At 40.3% G+C, this 15,402-nt stretch overlaps 2 protein-coding genes across 3 annotated transcripts in view; both read left to right on the top strand.

Annotated features, from left to right (window-relative positions):
• The window catches only part of LOC310863482 (RNA-binding protein Musashi homolog 1-like), a 37,587-nt gene extending 35,204 nt beyond the window's left edge, over positions 1–2,383 (top strand). For both annotated transcript variants that reach the window (XM_083771848.1, XM_083771847.1), the window contains exon 14: positions 1–2,383. This exon is cut by the window's left edge and continues 1,389 nt beyond it. The gene's annotated coding sequence lies outside the window, so the exon portion shown is untranslated.
• Positions 2,384–3,563: 1,180 nt separating this feature from the next.
• Positions 3,564–7,266, top strand: LOC310863133 (transmembrane protein 233). Its single transcript, XM_083771285.1, has 3 exons — positions 3,564–3,897; positions 5,802–5,936; positions 6,040–7,266. Exons 1-3 carry the CDS (start codon positions 3,703–3,705, stop codon positions 6,049–6,051), a joined length of 342 nt encoding a protein of 113 aa, XP_083627411.1. The 5' UTR covers positions 3,564–3,702; the 3' UTR covers positions 6,052–7,266.
• Positions 7,267–15,402: the final 8,136 nt, after the last annotated feature.

The following is a 15,402-nucleotide window of genomic DNA, read 5'->3' as shown; positions in this document are numbered from 1 at the left end:
TCTTGGAACTATATTTTTTGAAAATCCCATATCTGCTAAGCAGTGAGCTAGATCGGCTTCAACTAATTCGATTTCCAGTAGAACGTGTATTTACGCCACTTGCAAAGGCCGAACAGAAGTGCCGACGAGGTGGGACATCCGCTTTTCACCCCCCTACGCATCTTTCAGCGCTTCCCGATGTACAGACCGTTAGGTGGAAGCATTTGAATATTGTGTGAGCCAATGAGCTGTCTCGAGAGAGACTACTTATCCCAGCATTGCCTCAGGCACGGTGCATTGGACATCTTAAGAAATAACCTTTTATGAATATGTTTTTGTGCATATCCATTCAATTCAACCAGTCCAAATGATGTTAGTCTTTCAAATTCCTCATCCATTTACTTGCCTTTGAAAAAGCACCAATGATTGTATTATTTTGCGATCATTTTATTACCATGATGGACCAGATTTCTCAATGTACTCATGAGACCTGGTTGAATAACTGAAATGCTCTTACATCATGAAATGTGTTCATAATAGTGGATTGGCACGAAGGACGAAGTACGACTTACAGGATTTCGAGGACTGGGGGTTTAATGGAATTGGGGGTTCACTTGACTACCATTTTTGGAAAGGATTATATATATATATATATTTTTGTTGCATTTTCCTTCATAATGTTTTTGTTTCTTACTATTGTTTTTGCCATTCTTTAATGCGGTGTTATCAGCCGTGAACGCAAATGAAGGACATCCAAGGAGAAGCTATTCTAAAGGTCACGGTTATGTTTTTGTCCTATTATAAATAATATTGAAGGTGCATGTGCTTACAGCTGAGTGTGTGCGAGTGACTGTCTGTGCGCATACATCAAGGTGTAATACGTAACTATTGTTTGGCAACAAAGGAGCATTTTGATTGCCAATTTCGGTACTGATACGATTGCCTGGTTCCATTTTGGTCTTTTGCCCCGTCCCCTGCGTCCTACATTTTCTTCTTCTTATTATTATTTCATTTAATCTATACTGACGGATCTAAAGTTATGAACTATTGTCAATGTCAGGCAGAAACCTTGTATCTCCATATTTAATTCAATGTTTTTTTCATGAGTAAATCTTTTGCATGTCATGCCAGTCTACAAGCTCACAATATTGTGCCGCAACTCGCAACGCAGTTGTGAGCTTGTAGATCTGCTATTTTGAAGACTTTAAATTTGTTTTCACAAACTGATGACATGCCTAATATAATGGCACGTTGAAATTTGTTACGTCTGTTTATGAGTTTTATTATTATAAATATTCAACAGATGACAAATAATAGCAAGAGCTTGTGAATAAAATTACTACATTGATCCTTTGGGACACAGGTTATTGTTTTTCCAATTTCCTGACAAGGGTTTTGGACATGCAAGGTTTCCGGTGAAGCTGTTTCGTGATCTTCTGTTATCCACTGTTCTTTTTTTGTTTCATTTGAACGCCATTGCTACTCATTGTAATGACGGGCAGGGGGTTGGGGCGAGGAGTCAGAAAGGTACTGGGCCTCACCTCAGTCAGTTCTATAGAAAGGACTTTCGGTATAGACCAGTGGTTCTCAAAGGGGGGAGAACCACTGTGTTCAATACTGGCTGGGCAGGAAGGAAAATATTGAACAAACAAAAACAAAAAAATCAAGTATCAAATATATATACCATTTATTAGTTTGTGTTCATCATCTGTACAGCTCCATTCTGCTGGTTGACGAAGGCAAGGCTTGTATGACTTCCTGACCGGGCCATTTTGTACCTCTCTCAGTCTGTCTGGGAATACAACACAAAACTACTGCTGGACACCAACACTGTAACTTTCTAACTTACAATAAAGCAATAAGTTATTTTTTACCTTACAAATGAGAATAATAATTACTGATGTTGGTAGTAGGAGATGACGTCGTATTGATATGTCTGCGGCATTAAGACTTATTTTCAGAAGAAAAAAAATGAAACTATATTTTTGTTTCCAGATCTTGTTCCCCTTGTACAGTGATTTTAATGATTTTCTTTGTGTGTGTTGATGTCAGGAAAAGGGCCAATGCTTTTGACTGGAGCTTGAAGCTCTAACGCTTAATTTATGCTCCTCCGTACCTACGGTGTCGCCGGTCAAAAGTAGCAGATCTACAAGCTCACGACGTTTTGCAGACGCGACGTGCCGTGAGCTTGTAGAGCTGCACTGTTTGTTGCCGTGTTAATGCCATTGTACAATAAGGTATGAATGGGGTTTAACTGTGAGCTCTTGAACAACACTTTAACCAATCCCATTTGGGCAAATCCCTACCAAGCTTTATCACAATGTTTTTCTTTTTTTCCCCTCTCCTTTCTTTCTCTGGAAATTTCGATTTTAAAATTCCTAATAAATTATTCGAAAACATTAAATCGTAATCTTTTTTTTACCCCCCCTCCACTTTTTACACCTATATTTCCATCTATTCCGTCATGCTGGCAGATTCAAATATTTCAGCCATTTCAACTGTAGCCTGTAAATCTCTGCTGTCTGGAAGAAACCACCTCCAAAATGTTCATTTTTCAGGAAATGAAAAAACATCCAGTTCAAGTGGAGTTAGGAGGTTTTTGTCAAAGCGCTTTTTAATACTTTAGATTGATTCAATATGTTTTTAACCAACACACAGACGTAAAGAGTGTTCAATAGCACTGATTTATGGAAGAAAAGAACGAAAGATGGCTAAACGGGTGGAGTTAGCTCCTTTGGCAGATAGTTTGAGGATCCAATGGAGTTAGGAGATTTTTGTCGAAGCACTTTTTAATACTTTCCATTGGTTCAAGTTTTTTTTAACCAACACACAGACATAAAGGGTGTTCAATAGCATTGATTCATGAAAAAATAAAATACAAAACCCCAGCAACGAAATGGTGGTATCCCCTGGCTTTCCTCATCAGAAGGCCACTAGTCGTTATAACACATGAGCGGAACAAATTCACTGCCACCTCGACATGACTTATAAATCCAGGCCAAAAATGTTTATGTATCGAATAGTGGGAATAGGCTACTCAGTACTCAAGTAAAGTCAAAAGTACCTCAAAATTACAGTAAATCTACTTTCCATCACTGAAATCTGCAGTGGCTGAAGTACATTAATTTTACTTAATGTACTACTGTATAAATTTGAGGTATTTGTACTTTACTTGAGTATTTCTAATTTCCAATACTTTTACTTCTACTCTCAAATATTGTACTTTTTACTCCACTGCAATTATTTGAAAACGTTAGTTACTTTGTAGATTTTGATTATTATTATTACAAAACATACACTAACCACTTCAACCCTATACATTTCGGCCATTTGAGAATAGCCGATCTAGAAGCTAACAATGCGTCACATTCAAAAGATTTTCATACATTTGAAAACTTGAAATGGTAGGCCTACATTTTGAAGTTCAGGCTTTTTCATAGTATTATTTCCATATTGCAGTATTGACACACTCTGTAAAGTGTAAAGCTCTTCTGGAGTCATTAGCATGGATGGGGGCCAGCAGTGATAGTGATCTCTTGAGTTGATTTGTTGCCCACCCTGGAGTAAACAAGGTCAAGGTTTTGGCCGTGGTCAACACACAAAAAATCCTTCCAGGGTTTAACCAGTGCCACAAGGTTTTACCGGAACGTTTTGAAATGGACTACCATTTTTGACTGAATCCCAGCATTTTAAGCATCCTGTTCTCTCTCCACTGTGCTATATATGATGGCTCTCGTTGTGCCATGTCAGGATTTGAGGAAGACATCCCTGACTGGGAGCATGCACTTTTTTGAGCGAGGTTTTATGCAGGAAAAGGAACCCCCACCTCCAATTCGCAGCTATCTTTGTTTGACAATTTTTACCTGCTTTTGTCCCGCATACCCCATCAACATTGTGGCGCTGATATTCTCTATCATGGTAAGTATTAAAGCACAGTTTTAGAGGATCACATTAACACTTGAACCCTACCATCTGCCATCCACCCATCTGGCGAGAATAGACGATCTACAAGCTCACAGGCCTTTGCAATGTGCTGTGTTGCGAGCTTGTAGAGTAGCTATTTTGGGGCAAATATATGTAATGTAGAGAGGAAAGGGAGCCTATCTAGTAGAGAGCCATGGGGGACTCCAGTCAATGAAGTACAGTAGGTTTTAATTGTTAAATACTATGCATTTGCACTGAGCATTGACTCTATTACTGTTCTGTGCCAGAGGCCAGTCTCTTGAATAGTAAATGTTTATCACAAATGGTCTTAACAGTGACACAAACAACCCCACTGGAAGAGCTGGTTAAATAATGTTAGCCCACAAGTCAAAAACATACCTTATATAGCCTATGTTATAAATATCTTATAATACAAGATTATTTCCTGTTGAATTTGATGAATGTTCTGTCAATTTATGAATCGATTATGAACCCCCTGGAACCCACTCAAGGGCCCCTGGTGGTCCATGGACTTTGAGAGCCACTGGCTTAGAAATATAGACTGACTGAAGGAGAGTGTGGCTTCACTGGACACTTAAATGTAACCCAGTCACACATACACCTGCTCTGCCCATCAAACATGTTTGACTTAACTTTACATTATATTATGCTGCTGTAATGTCTCAATTCACTTCAGGCATTAATAACGTTATTGTCAGGCTGCCGACCCGGAGTATGTGTGTGGAACCAAGCCGGAGATCGAACACAAGAATGACTGATAAAAAACACTTTACTTAACTTAGGAATCAAAAGAACACAGGAAACGCCACACAGGGCAGGAACTAAAACATACAGGAACAGCAGCGCAAAGCTGGCGTAGAACCAAACTATAAACCGACACAGAGTCCCACAAACACACCACTTAAATCCCAAAGTCATTAGTAGGCACAAGTGTCCACAGCTGTGTTCCCAGGAGGAAACTGTCTCTCAGGTAGGCTGGGGGAGGGGAACACACAGGGTAGGTAGGAGAGAACATAAGGGTGGCGGACCAGGCATGGGACGTTCTGGGACAGGACGTGACAGTTATATCTCATCTCATCTCATCCACCTTAGAAAATGAGTCAAAGTTTTGAGCTGACACTTTTATCAACACGGACAGACAGCCATCGAGGAGCCAGGTATTACACCAGCATGTTAGCACTGTATTGTGTTACTTACTACTACACTTGTAACATCGTGTGTAGGTCTCGTAGAGCCACGACTGATGCGTTGCCAACATTCTAAAGAAGGCCGATCATTTGACTACCGGTACATGTCATGTACATTTGTTAGATCCTAGACTATGGGGGCTGATATGAGCCATCACAAGTGAGATGTATTTCAGTACACGTTAATGGGGGTTATTCCTATGTGGGGAAAATTGAACGCTGGGAATATAGGACCCTGTGAAATACTAGCCGGATAAAGCTTCCCAATGCAGTCCACTCAGAGAGTGAGTCCATCACATACTGTATTTTATATAGGTGATTCAATTCGATACAGTTGAAAGCAATGGGCCAGTGGTTCTCAAAGTATGGGTCCGGGGACCACCTGGGGTCTTTGAGGGGATTCCAGAGGTACACAGCTTGTCTGCTATTTTCTTGTCTAAGACTCTTTTTTTTTTTTTATGACAAAAGAATATATGTATATGATTTGGAAAATGTTTAGCAATGGCTGGCACAAATCTTTTCTGATGGGGTTTCGTGGACAAATAAAAAATAATGGGGTCTGTGACATGAAAAAGTTTGAGAACCACTGCAATAGGCTATAGTGCTCAGTCATGAGATCAATGACATAAAACAGGAAATCAAAATCTATCTATCGTATCTTAACAATAGTGTCTCTCCTGTGGTTCTCAGTCCAGGAACAGCTATGATCTTGGAGACTATGATGGCTCCAGGCGGCTGGGAAGGAACGCTCTATATGTTGGCATCTCCTCCATTATCATAGGCCTCCTAATCATCGCCATCTTCGTCTCAGTTAATTTCATCCACGTAAGAGTACAACTGGCAGACGGACAATGATAGTATAGTATCATAGTATAGTATTTATAACCTGAAATGTCTCGAATAATATTGTTCTCTGCTTCCATTTCAGGTGGACTTTTAACGCTGTGAAAGTGGGAAGTGAATGTATTAGGATCTAAAACAGGTTGAAAGTAACTATAAGTACATTCACTTGAGTATTTCCAATTTCCAATACTTCTACTCTCGGATCCAAATATTGTACTTTCTTTCACTCCACTACATTTATTTGAAAACTTTTGTTACTATAGTTACTTTGTAGATTTAGCTTATTATCACAAAACATACATTAAACCACTTCAGACTTATATACATTTCAGCCATTTGAAGATAGCCGATCTGCAAGCTCACAATGAGTATTTCTATATTGCATCTTTGTATATCTGACACCTGTTTGCTCTACTATTACGTATTGTCAATAATGTGTTTAAGGATAATAAAGGCAGCTTCAAACCTCCACACAGACCGGCATGTCATGCATGTCTGATTGCATATGTGCGAAAACAACATATGCAAATTACACAACCCTAATCACAGGCACACAGAATACATGTAGCCTACATGTGCTGACTCTATAATACATTTTTAATTGAACAAAAGGCATATAATTCCTCATACCGGTCTTTAAGTTAAGATGTTGGCTACATATGAATCATGCAGATCAGATATTAGACTGAGATGCTAAATTGTTTTCAATGTGTACGACGTGTGTATATTTTTATTATTTCATCTTTGTGACGGTTTCAGAAAAGTGCAACATGTTCCCCTGTTCCAATACAACAACCTCTGTGAGCTATAAGAGTTACAGTATCTGCTGAGTCAGAAGAATAATGTAGTATGATATGTCATAATATCTCCCTGTCTAAATATAGAAGATGTTGACCGCACTGTCCCACATGTAGAACATGTGCGGACAGTGCGGTCAGTGGTGATATAGTTACTATATCACCACTGACCTTATTACTATTACTATATTACTATATTTACTATATTATAGTAAACAAGAACTGTGTGTGTGTGTGTGTGTGTGTGTGTGTGTGTGTGTGTGTGTGTGTGTGTGTGTGCTCTCCGCTCACGCAAGTAAATGTCTTATTTTCAGATTAATGCCCAAGCATTTTCAAATATTTGATTTTGATTGGTCAGTGTATAGCCCATGATTACACTATTAACTATTAACTAACCATGCCAATAAATAGCTATGTTGGAATGATAATGTATTATATTGTCACTTGTAAATAAAAGGAAAGATGTCTTCCAATTTGTAAAGCTATACTGCTCTGCTCAGTTTCAGTAAATACGGGTATATGTGTATGTACCCTTGAATAAATCGGTGTACATTATTGAACGTTCATGTAATAGTAGTTCAGTCAGATAACTCACGAATAGATTTAACGCATATAATATATTATCTTGGCATTCGGCTCTGCTGCAGTTTTCTCCCTGCTCGGCACAATTAAACACCATCATTAAACATAAAGAGCAGGGAGATAGATATACAATAACAACCCCCCATGGGGAACAGAAATAACAGAGTGGTGGTGGGAGCAAACAGTGCATAACAACAACCAGGAACTATATGCAGAAGGAAGGCAGGAAAAAGCATGCAGTCTAGGTGAGCTCAAATACCCCGCCCAATTGGTCAGCTGACTGCCACATCAGTGTATGACATGTGGGTCTTACAAACACTGTATACGCTATACAACTAACTAACTCCGCAAGCTATATTATTTATGTCATGGCTATATGATGTGACAACTCCATTGAGAATTTATCTCCCTTATGGTGCCACATCAATACAGCATGGAATTGTGGACAAAATCCTATCCAATGATAACAAAATATTCAAAATGATGTTGGGTCTGAGAGGCTAAATCTCATCAAATGGTGTTCCGTGGCTCAAATGCAGGTAAATAATGGTTAATATAAATATAATATAAAAAAGGTTGAAAACCACAATACAATTTCCACTTTGTAACCGAGAACACCACTAGCACTAGGCTAGAAATATAGGCTACATGCTTGTCAAATACTCTAGTATTAATAATAAAAATCACACCTGTCTGAAGTGAGGGGCGCTCTTATCATCGTACACCATCCAATAAAACAATACGAAAATAAATATTATTATTTATTCATGAATTAATTACTTCCTCATAAATTAATTTGTCAACATACGTTATTATTTACCATAGTTACGTCACCAATAATAGTGGTCCCTTATTGGCCAAGGGTTCCCACCGACAGACGATTTGCTCAGACACATGGCGTAAATTCTCCATTCATTGTCAATGGCATTTAATGTTTGTGTTCAGACAGAATCTACACTATAGCTGTAGGAGGGGCTGGCGCCCCTCAATAATAATAACTAGAACTCGACGGGCCTTCGGACGGTCTCGCTCTAGCACCACGCCACGACATCCAGGTGGCCAGTTGTCCGGGTGCCCACTTATCCAGGTGGCCACTCGTCCAGGTGCCCAGTTGTCCAGGGTACCCACTTGTCCAGTCAGACTATTTGGGTGCGGCAGGTTCATGCACAGACACATCTGTGCATTCAACATGCCCCTAGACCTGTCCCATACACTGTGGAGTCTCACCTAAAGACCCCCGAACAGGTAAGAGAGATGACAGGGCCAGCCAGCACAGTGGATGAGTCAGACTCACAATCTGTACCCAACACTGTAAAAAGCATCCAACAGCGCGCCGCCTGGGGCAGATATGTGACGCCAGGTACATTCCGAATAGTCTCCTCACTCAAATTCAAATGACAGCAGCTGCATATTGAGTCAGGCACACCCAAGCGGCAAGTGCAGCCGTGCTGAATCCAGCGATTAGAAATGTTTGCTTAAAAGGGAGAGAGTTGTGACTGACAATGTGTGAGCTTTGAAGGAAAAGGCACTACGTATATAGACAAAGTTCAGCAGCATGTAAATCGTCCTGGAAAAGTTGAGACCGATTCAGTAAAGCGAGTAATGCGGTAACGATGGTTCTGGTTCCTCGACTCTGGATCCTCACATCAAGCACAGAACTCTGTCGGGGGTAAGCACTGCAGGGCTTAAAGCCAACAAAAGACTGAAAATTATTTTTTGCAAATCAGCACTGATCTCATCAAAATGACCCCTATGACATTTTCAGGACTGAAATCCGTCCCCAGGACTGAGAACTTTAAGCCCTGCAACACGTTATGTTGTTCACGTCATTACAGCATGTATGATTGTCGTCTAGCCCAGCCCTGGTCCAGGCTAGGAGTTGTCTACATGTTATCCACAATAATTGTAAATGTTAACCATGCCTCTGCACAAACTGTTAATAAAGTCTCCTATTAAACAACAATCAAACCATTTGGAAGCAAGCCCAAATATCTACATTTGGTGCAGCCTTGCAGCAAAGCATTATGGTCACTGTAGGATTTCAGCAATCCAACACACAGAGGGCTGATGTATATTGGAACCACAATTCACATTAAATATAGCCTAGTAATGTTAAACTAGACAGACTAAATTGTTTCACCTCTAACCTAAAGTGTACCCTGGTCTCTCTCTCTCTCTTGCTTCATGCATGGGGAGAGAGACAACAGGACAGACGCATTATAGTCACCAGGCATTCACAGCTGGCACTCTATGGTAAATAGGTATGTTAAATAGATCACAGCTGCAGGCAGGCAAGTACTGTCCTTCCTGTTGACCACTACCTTATTTTGGACATGCATGGACCACTTTAGACTTCAGTGGGGGTGGGGAACCTGAGACCACCTTTTATCTTTGTTGTCTTTGATGTGTCTGCATAAAAGCCTACTGAAAATGTCTGTAAGTGTGTTAGGCCCAGAAGCCGTCAGGCTGGCTGGGTGCATGCAGGGGCTCCAGCCTCTGCATGGCTGCGATGCTGTTTTTGTACTCTACAATAAAATGGACTTGGAAACTTTCATTGGCCTGCACCGTCGTCCGTTCTATTCTCTCTTTAAGTTGGTGAGAAAATATGTGTCAGGGCCAAATTCACCACGGAAATATACGACCAGGTGTAAATGATATTATATCGTATTTATCCGTCCGATAAATCTCACGTGTCATTCACCAAAGGTGGCGTAATGACTTAATTTGTGCGGATCGCCCGTGTATCTCATTTCGCCTCTTTCCCAAGTGATTTGCCTGGTGTCGCCATGGTATAATTGAACATCCACGCCCATTCCACGCCATATAAGGCAACAGGAAATATCTTTCCTCGGGTGAAAAACGTCACCACAGCCGAGCTTACAGCGGTGAACGAGGTGGCCAGCGATGCACCGCACTGCATGAACTGGTAGATCAGCTTATTTTGACAGGCGAGTGCCGCGAGTCTCTCGCAATGTCAACTGACTGAAGGTTTAGAAAGTATAGGCTACTCTCATAACGCAACTAGTTAATGTATTGATTTAAGTAGGCCTAAATTCAAGCTCAGGACCAAGGCTACACTATGGCAATTAGGCCTATATATTATAAAAGCTCTTTCCATGGAACAATTGCAGTCCTTTGGATTACTATCATATCCCTGTTGTATAGGCTATATCTGAATCATGCCTATGGGGAATTAATTTGTTCTGGACGTAGCTTAATTGTATCGGATCACCAGCTGATTTTGACAGGCAGGTCTCAAACAGATCTTCAAGCAAACAAACGCGAGTTATATATAATTATAAACGAAACGGACGGAACCAGGTCGGGGAAGCACCTCAACTTGCTAACTTATTTTGGCACGATTGCTTCACTCCTTGCTGAATGTCAGAACTGTAATACGTTAAAGGACCACTTCACCACTTTTCAACCCATCTTCATATAATAGGTCCTCACTAATAATCATGAACAAATGGCACGATTTTTTTCTTCTCAGTCTGTGTCTCATAGGAGGGCTGTGGGCAGTTTAGAAACAGTCTTCCAGTGACATCATCATTAGGCAGATTCTTTTTAAACAAAGATTTTCATTATCGTGAGAACGATGGCTTCCATTTTCGCATTGCAACTTTTCAGGACTAGAAAGCCTGCACTTTCTATTAGCTTGTATTCCCCATCGATGACGTCACTGGAAGACGGTTTCTGAACCGCCCACAGCCCTCCTATGAGACACAGACCGAGTAGAAAGAAAAACCGCCATTTTTTCATGATTATTAGTGAGGACCTATTATATGAAGATAGGTTGAAAAGTGGTGAAGTGGTCCTTTAACTGATCTTTTAAGTTACTTTCACGATAATGAGAAAGAAGTTAATTTGTACAGTTCAACCACACGACCAAATGCTATATTTATACATAAGCTAAGCAGTTGCCACATTTTCTTCTTTTATGTACTGTATGTGTGTGTTGACAAATGCTGGTCACATATCTTTTGTGGTTTGGGGACTATTAATTGATTCAGCATGAAGTGACTCAGCATGACTAAAGCCTTCTAAATAAATATACGCATGGCTTGATGATCACTGGTCCAGCACCCTCTGAGCTGACTTGGATCTGAGCGGATTATACGTCCAACGTCCGTCAATGTCACGCCAAGGTCAAGTTCATCATGAATTCCTGATTCCACAATCCTTGTAAATGTCTGTAAGCTCACGATATGAGCGTAAACGCCGTTGTGAATTTGGACCCAGAGGGTGCAAATTTCAAATTGTGCTATTGTTATCTACTACACAACTGAGGGTAGGGTATAGACAAATTCACAGAGGCTTGCCTGGGTGCGGCCATTACTGAGGTGTACCATTAAGCGCAGCAGCACTGCTGCACCTGGCCTACGGAGCACCTGCTCCATGGACTACACCTCAGTAATGGCCGCGCCCAGGGCACCCCTCTATGAATTCGTCTATAGGTAGACACAGTGATCAAAATACACAGGTGAACAGAACTAACAATCAACATAGGGATTGGCTGGGAGACTAACAGGACACAGGTGGAGAAAACTAGTAATCACAGGGTGGTGAGACAAGACAGGCAAACACCACTAGGCAGAACAAGAAACACTACATAATGAAAGTACACAGTACACTGATCATAGTTCATGACAGTACAGTTCATGACAGTGATTAACAATTTAATTTAGTTTTTTTTGTTTTTGTTTTTGGCCCTAACCCTATATGACCCTATAGGCCACATGACCTATTTAGGCTATATATTCCAGGCACGGAACTGCTCCCTGAACCACTATGGACCAGAGTGGCAGAGTGATCAGAGGGCCACCTACTTTGCCCTGGACCAGGGAAAGTCAGCCGGTTGTAAAGAAAAAAATGTAAACATTGATGGGTTTCAGTCGGTCACATCACCTGAAGTGTCAAACCTTGTAACAAGAGTTCTGTCTGTCAGATGTATATTAAAAAATAAAATGAAAAATAATTTACATGAATGAACACCTTACTCAAGCCATTTAGGACAGGAACCCCTTTTGGGGGTTTTATCTTTCAAGAACCAGGCAGATCGAGCAGTGAAGATCTTTATTTCTCACAAATGGGTCAAAAATCACAAGAAACACTCAACTCACTCACTGAATGTCACAAGGAACTTCAATTACACTAGAACGCCGGGTCTTCAGCAGGGGTCCTCAGTTACTACAGAGGGGCCACCAAATCTTTTTGTGATAGGATCATAGGAACCTCTTTATTTTTTAAATTAGAAGCCTTGCATCCCAACTATTTTCTTAATCTAGGGCGGTGTTGATTTTGACAGCAAATCTTTACTTAGTTTTAGTCACCTGAAATGTTTTAGTGTTAGTCTAGTTTTAGTCGACTATATCATACGATTTTAGTCGACTAAATCCACAGTTGGGTTTTGTTAACAAAAATGCATTTAGGTGGGCGTGTTGAAATGCCAGATTTTACACTTGGTTGCATGCTGATAATAGCCGATCAACTCGTGTAACCAAGCATAACATTATAGTCTGGTAGGAAGGAGGGGGTCCCATCCCACCAGAAAGATATATTTTTCTAACCTACCTTTTTATAATCCTTAAGGTGAATTTTGATGTTCCCCGAGCTAATTATTGTCCCATATATGTGTTTTTAACCATATGTTGTGTTGTGTCCGTCCTGGATTTTCGGCTGTGAAAAATATAAACTTTAAACCAACATAGCTCCTGAACTATACATCCGACGGAAACCATTCACCCCATTTTATGTTTGTCTTTGCACGATGAATTGATTGATATGAAGGCCATGGTTCCATCATGTGTAGTGCATAAAAATCCAAATAAACATAAAACATTTAAGATTTCGCCTAAACTGGATCACAACAACTCCTCCCCCATGCACCCTATTGATATATTTGTTCCAACATTTACATTTTTACAATCTTCAAGATGTATAGTAAACAAATGTTGATGTTATCCACTTGAAATATTGGCACATGTATGTTTAATCTGGCATATTGGTTGCCATAGTGAATTTCCACAAATGTAAAAGGTCTTAACTATACATAATTCTGAGACAAATGTCCAATTTTTCTGTTTCATTTTGGCAAGAGGCATTGAGGGAGATGGATAATGACATAACAGGAACATTTATGGAAGGTTAATGCTCAATTATATGCTAAAATGTAGGCAAATCAATAGGCTAGGTGAAATTGGGCCAGAGGGTAGAGGCTAAAAAAAACGCACACAACCATATGTTTCTTTTCTAGTTTGAATTTTTGGCATCCATAGGCAACCTGACAACCTCAGGTATCCAATGGTATGGGAAGCTGTTTAGGCCATAAATGCATAGTCAACTCGCACATACATGTATACTTCTCTTGCACATATATTGGTACTTCACTTGCACATACATGCATATGATATGGTGTAATATATTATGGTAGCAGTCCATGGTCGTGTCTAACTCAGTGGTTCTCTCTCTCTCTCTCTCTCTCTCTCTCTCTCTCTCTCTCTCTCTCCCCCACTCTATCTCTCTCTCGCCCCTACTGGTACTCATACTGGTGCTCACACATACATAGGTGGGTGGGTTAACCAGATACATAGGTGAACGTCACGGACATTGCTGGTTGTAGGAGTGGTTGCACCACTCAAAACAAAACCTTAAAAAAAACGGCATGTACTGTAACACACAAGCTGAGAGAAGTTTTCCCAAGACGAAAGTTGGCAGTGAAAACTATTTTCATTTAACTATTTCTTCATCCTACCTGGACTGTCAGTCAACTATTGGGAATTATTTACAAATAGAAACTAATTTGTCAGGCCAGATATTATCGCTGACAGGCCAGTACTGGCCCACGGGCCGCCTGTTGCCTACCACTGTCCAATACTTTAGCTCCAGGTCCATGTCATTACACTTCTCAGATATTACACTTCTCAGATAGAATCCATGCTCACTCAGAAAGTTGTAGAAATGTCTCTCACACTCTCTTCTCCTCCAGCCTAGTGTGTTAGTTGACCAGCCACAGTCCATCTTGTTGTTATTCATGTCAGCTGGTTAGGCTAGAAATATAAAAGGTGAAAACCATCTCAAAATACACAAACATACTGACATATCCACACTAATTCCTGGCTCTTCATTTGGTGACAACATTTACCAGATTATTTATAATCATCTCTGTTTTCACCTGTTTCTCCCACTCTGTCTTTCTAGTTCCTTCCTGCTTTTTAGCCCCACCCCATCTCGTACCTGCTATAGGTTGACGAGAGTTGATTGATACCTGGATGTCCAATGACATTGGTTCCATGATCTTCTTATAAATGTAACATACAGTATATATCTGACCAAGTAGCTGGGCCAATTGCTTAAATGGTAAATGGTGCATTTATATAGTGCTTTTATCCAAAGTGCTTTACATAGATTGTGCATTACATTCACACAATACAGATTTCAAGCCCACTGGGCAGAGATAAGAAGGGGAGCAGAGACGTGCAGTTCCAGTTTAAAGTAATATATATTGTTTTATTGATACATTATGGCAGAATTAAATGAGAAATGACTTGAATTGACTGTAAGAAGAGGGTAGGGTTAGACAATGTATTTATTTAATCATGTCTAATGTCTATTTTATTAGGATCTAAAAAGGCAATAGCCTACTAATATCTTAAAACTACCAGTAGCCACCAGGGGGTGCCAGGGTGTCCTTGCTGACAGGAGGAAGGCAGGGAGTGAAAGGTCACCGCCACCAAAAGAGTGCACACTTCACCTCAGAGCACACAAGCTCAGTCAAGCACTGCAAGAAAAGAGAATACAATTATACACACATCACTGGTTTCACAATAAACAAATATCATGCACTATAGTTAAAACCCCAAGACAGCCTACAGGAACACGTGACCAAGACCCACCACCTGTCGGGACTATAGCACCCATAGCTACTGGCACTATAACCAAAGACACAGCCCAATAAACTGTTATATTCCAACCCTGTTCATTTCATACATTTTATAGTGAGCTAGCTGGTTTGCACAACACAAAACCAAATAACCAAAATAATAAGGAGGACAAAAACAGCAGCAGCA

The sequence above is a fragment of the Protomyctophum parallelum genome, assembly GCF_964188405.1.
Source record: "Protomyctophum parallelum genome assembly, chromosome: 8".
Taxonomy (NCBI): Eukaryota; Metazoa; Chordata; class Actinopteri; order Myctophiformes; family Myctophidae; genus Protomyctophum; species Protomyctophum parallelum.
The sequence above is the reverse complement of the archived record's forward strand: the minus strand, read 5'-3'. Positions and strand labels throughout refer to the sequence as shown.

Bases quoted from the DNA above. Each gene is read 5' to 3' on its own strand.
- LOC310863133 (XM_083771285.1), top strand. From the start codon at position 3,703: ATGATGGCTCTCGTTGTGCCATGTCAGGATTTGAGGAAGACATCCCTG. The intron at 3,898-5,801 runs GTAAGTATTAAA...TGTGGTTCTCAG, and splicing joins CGCTGATATTCTCTATCATG to TCCAGGAACAGCTATGATCT.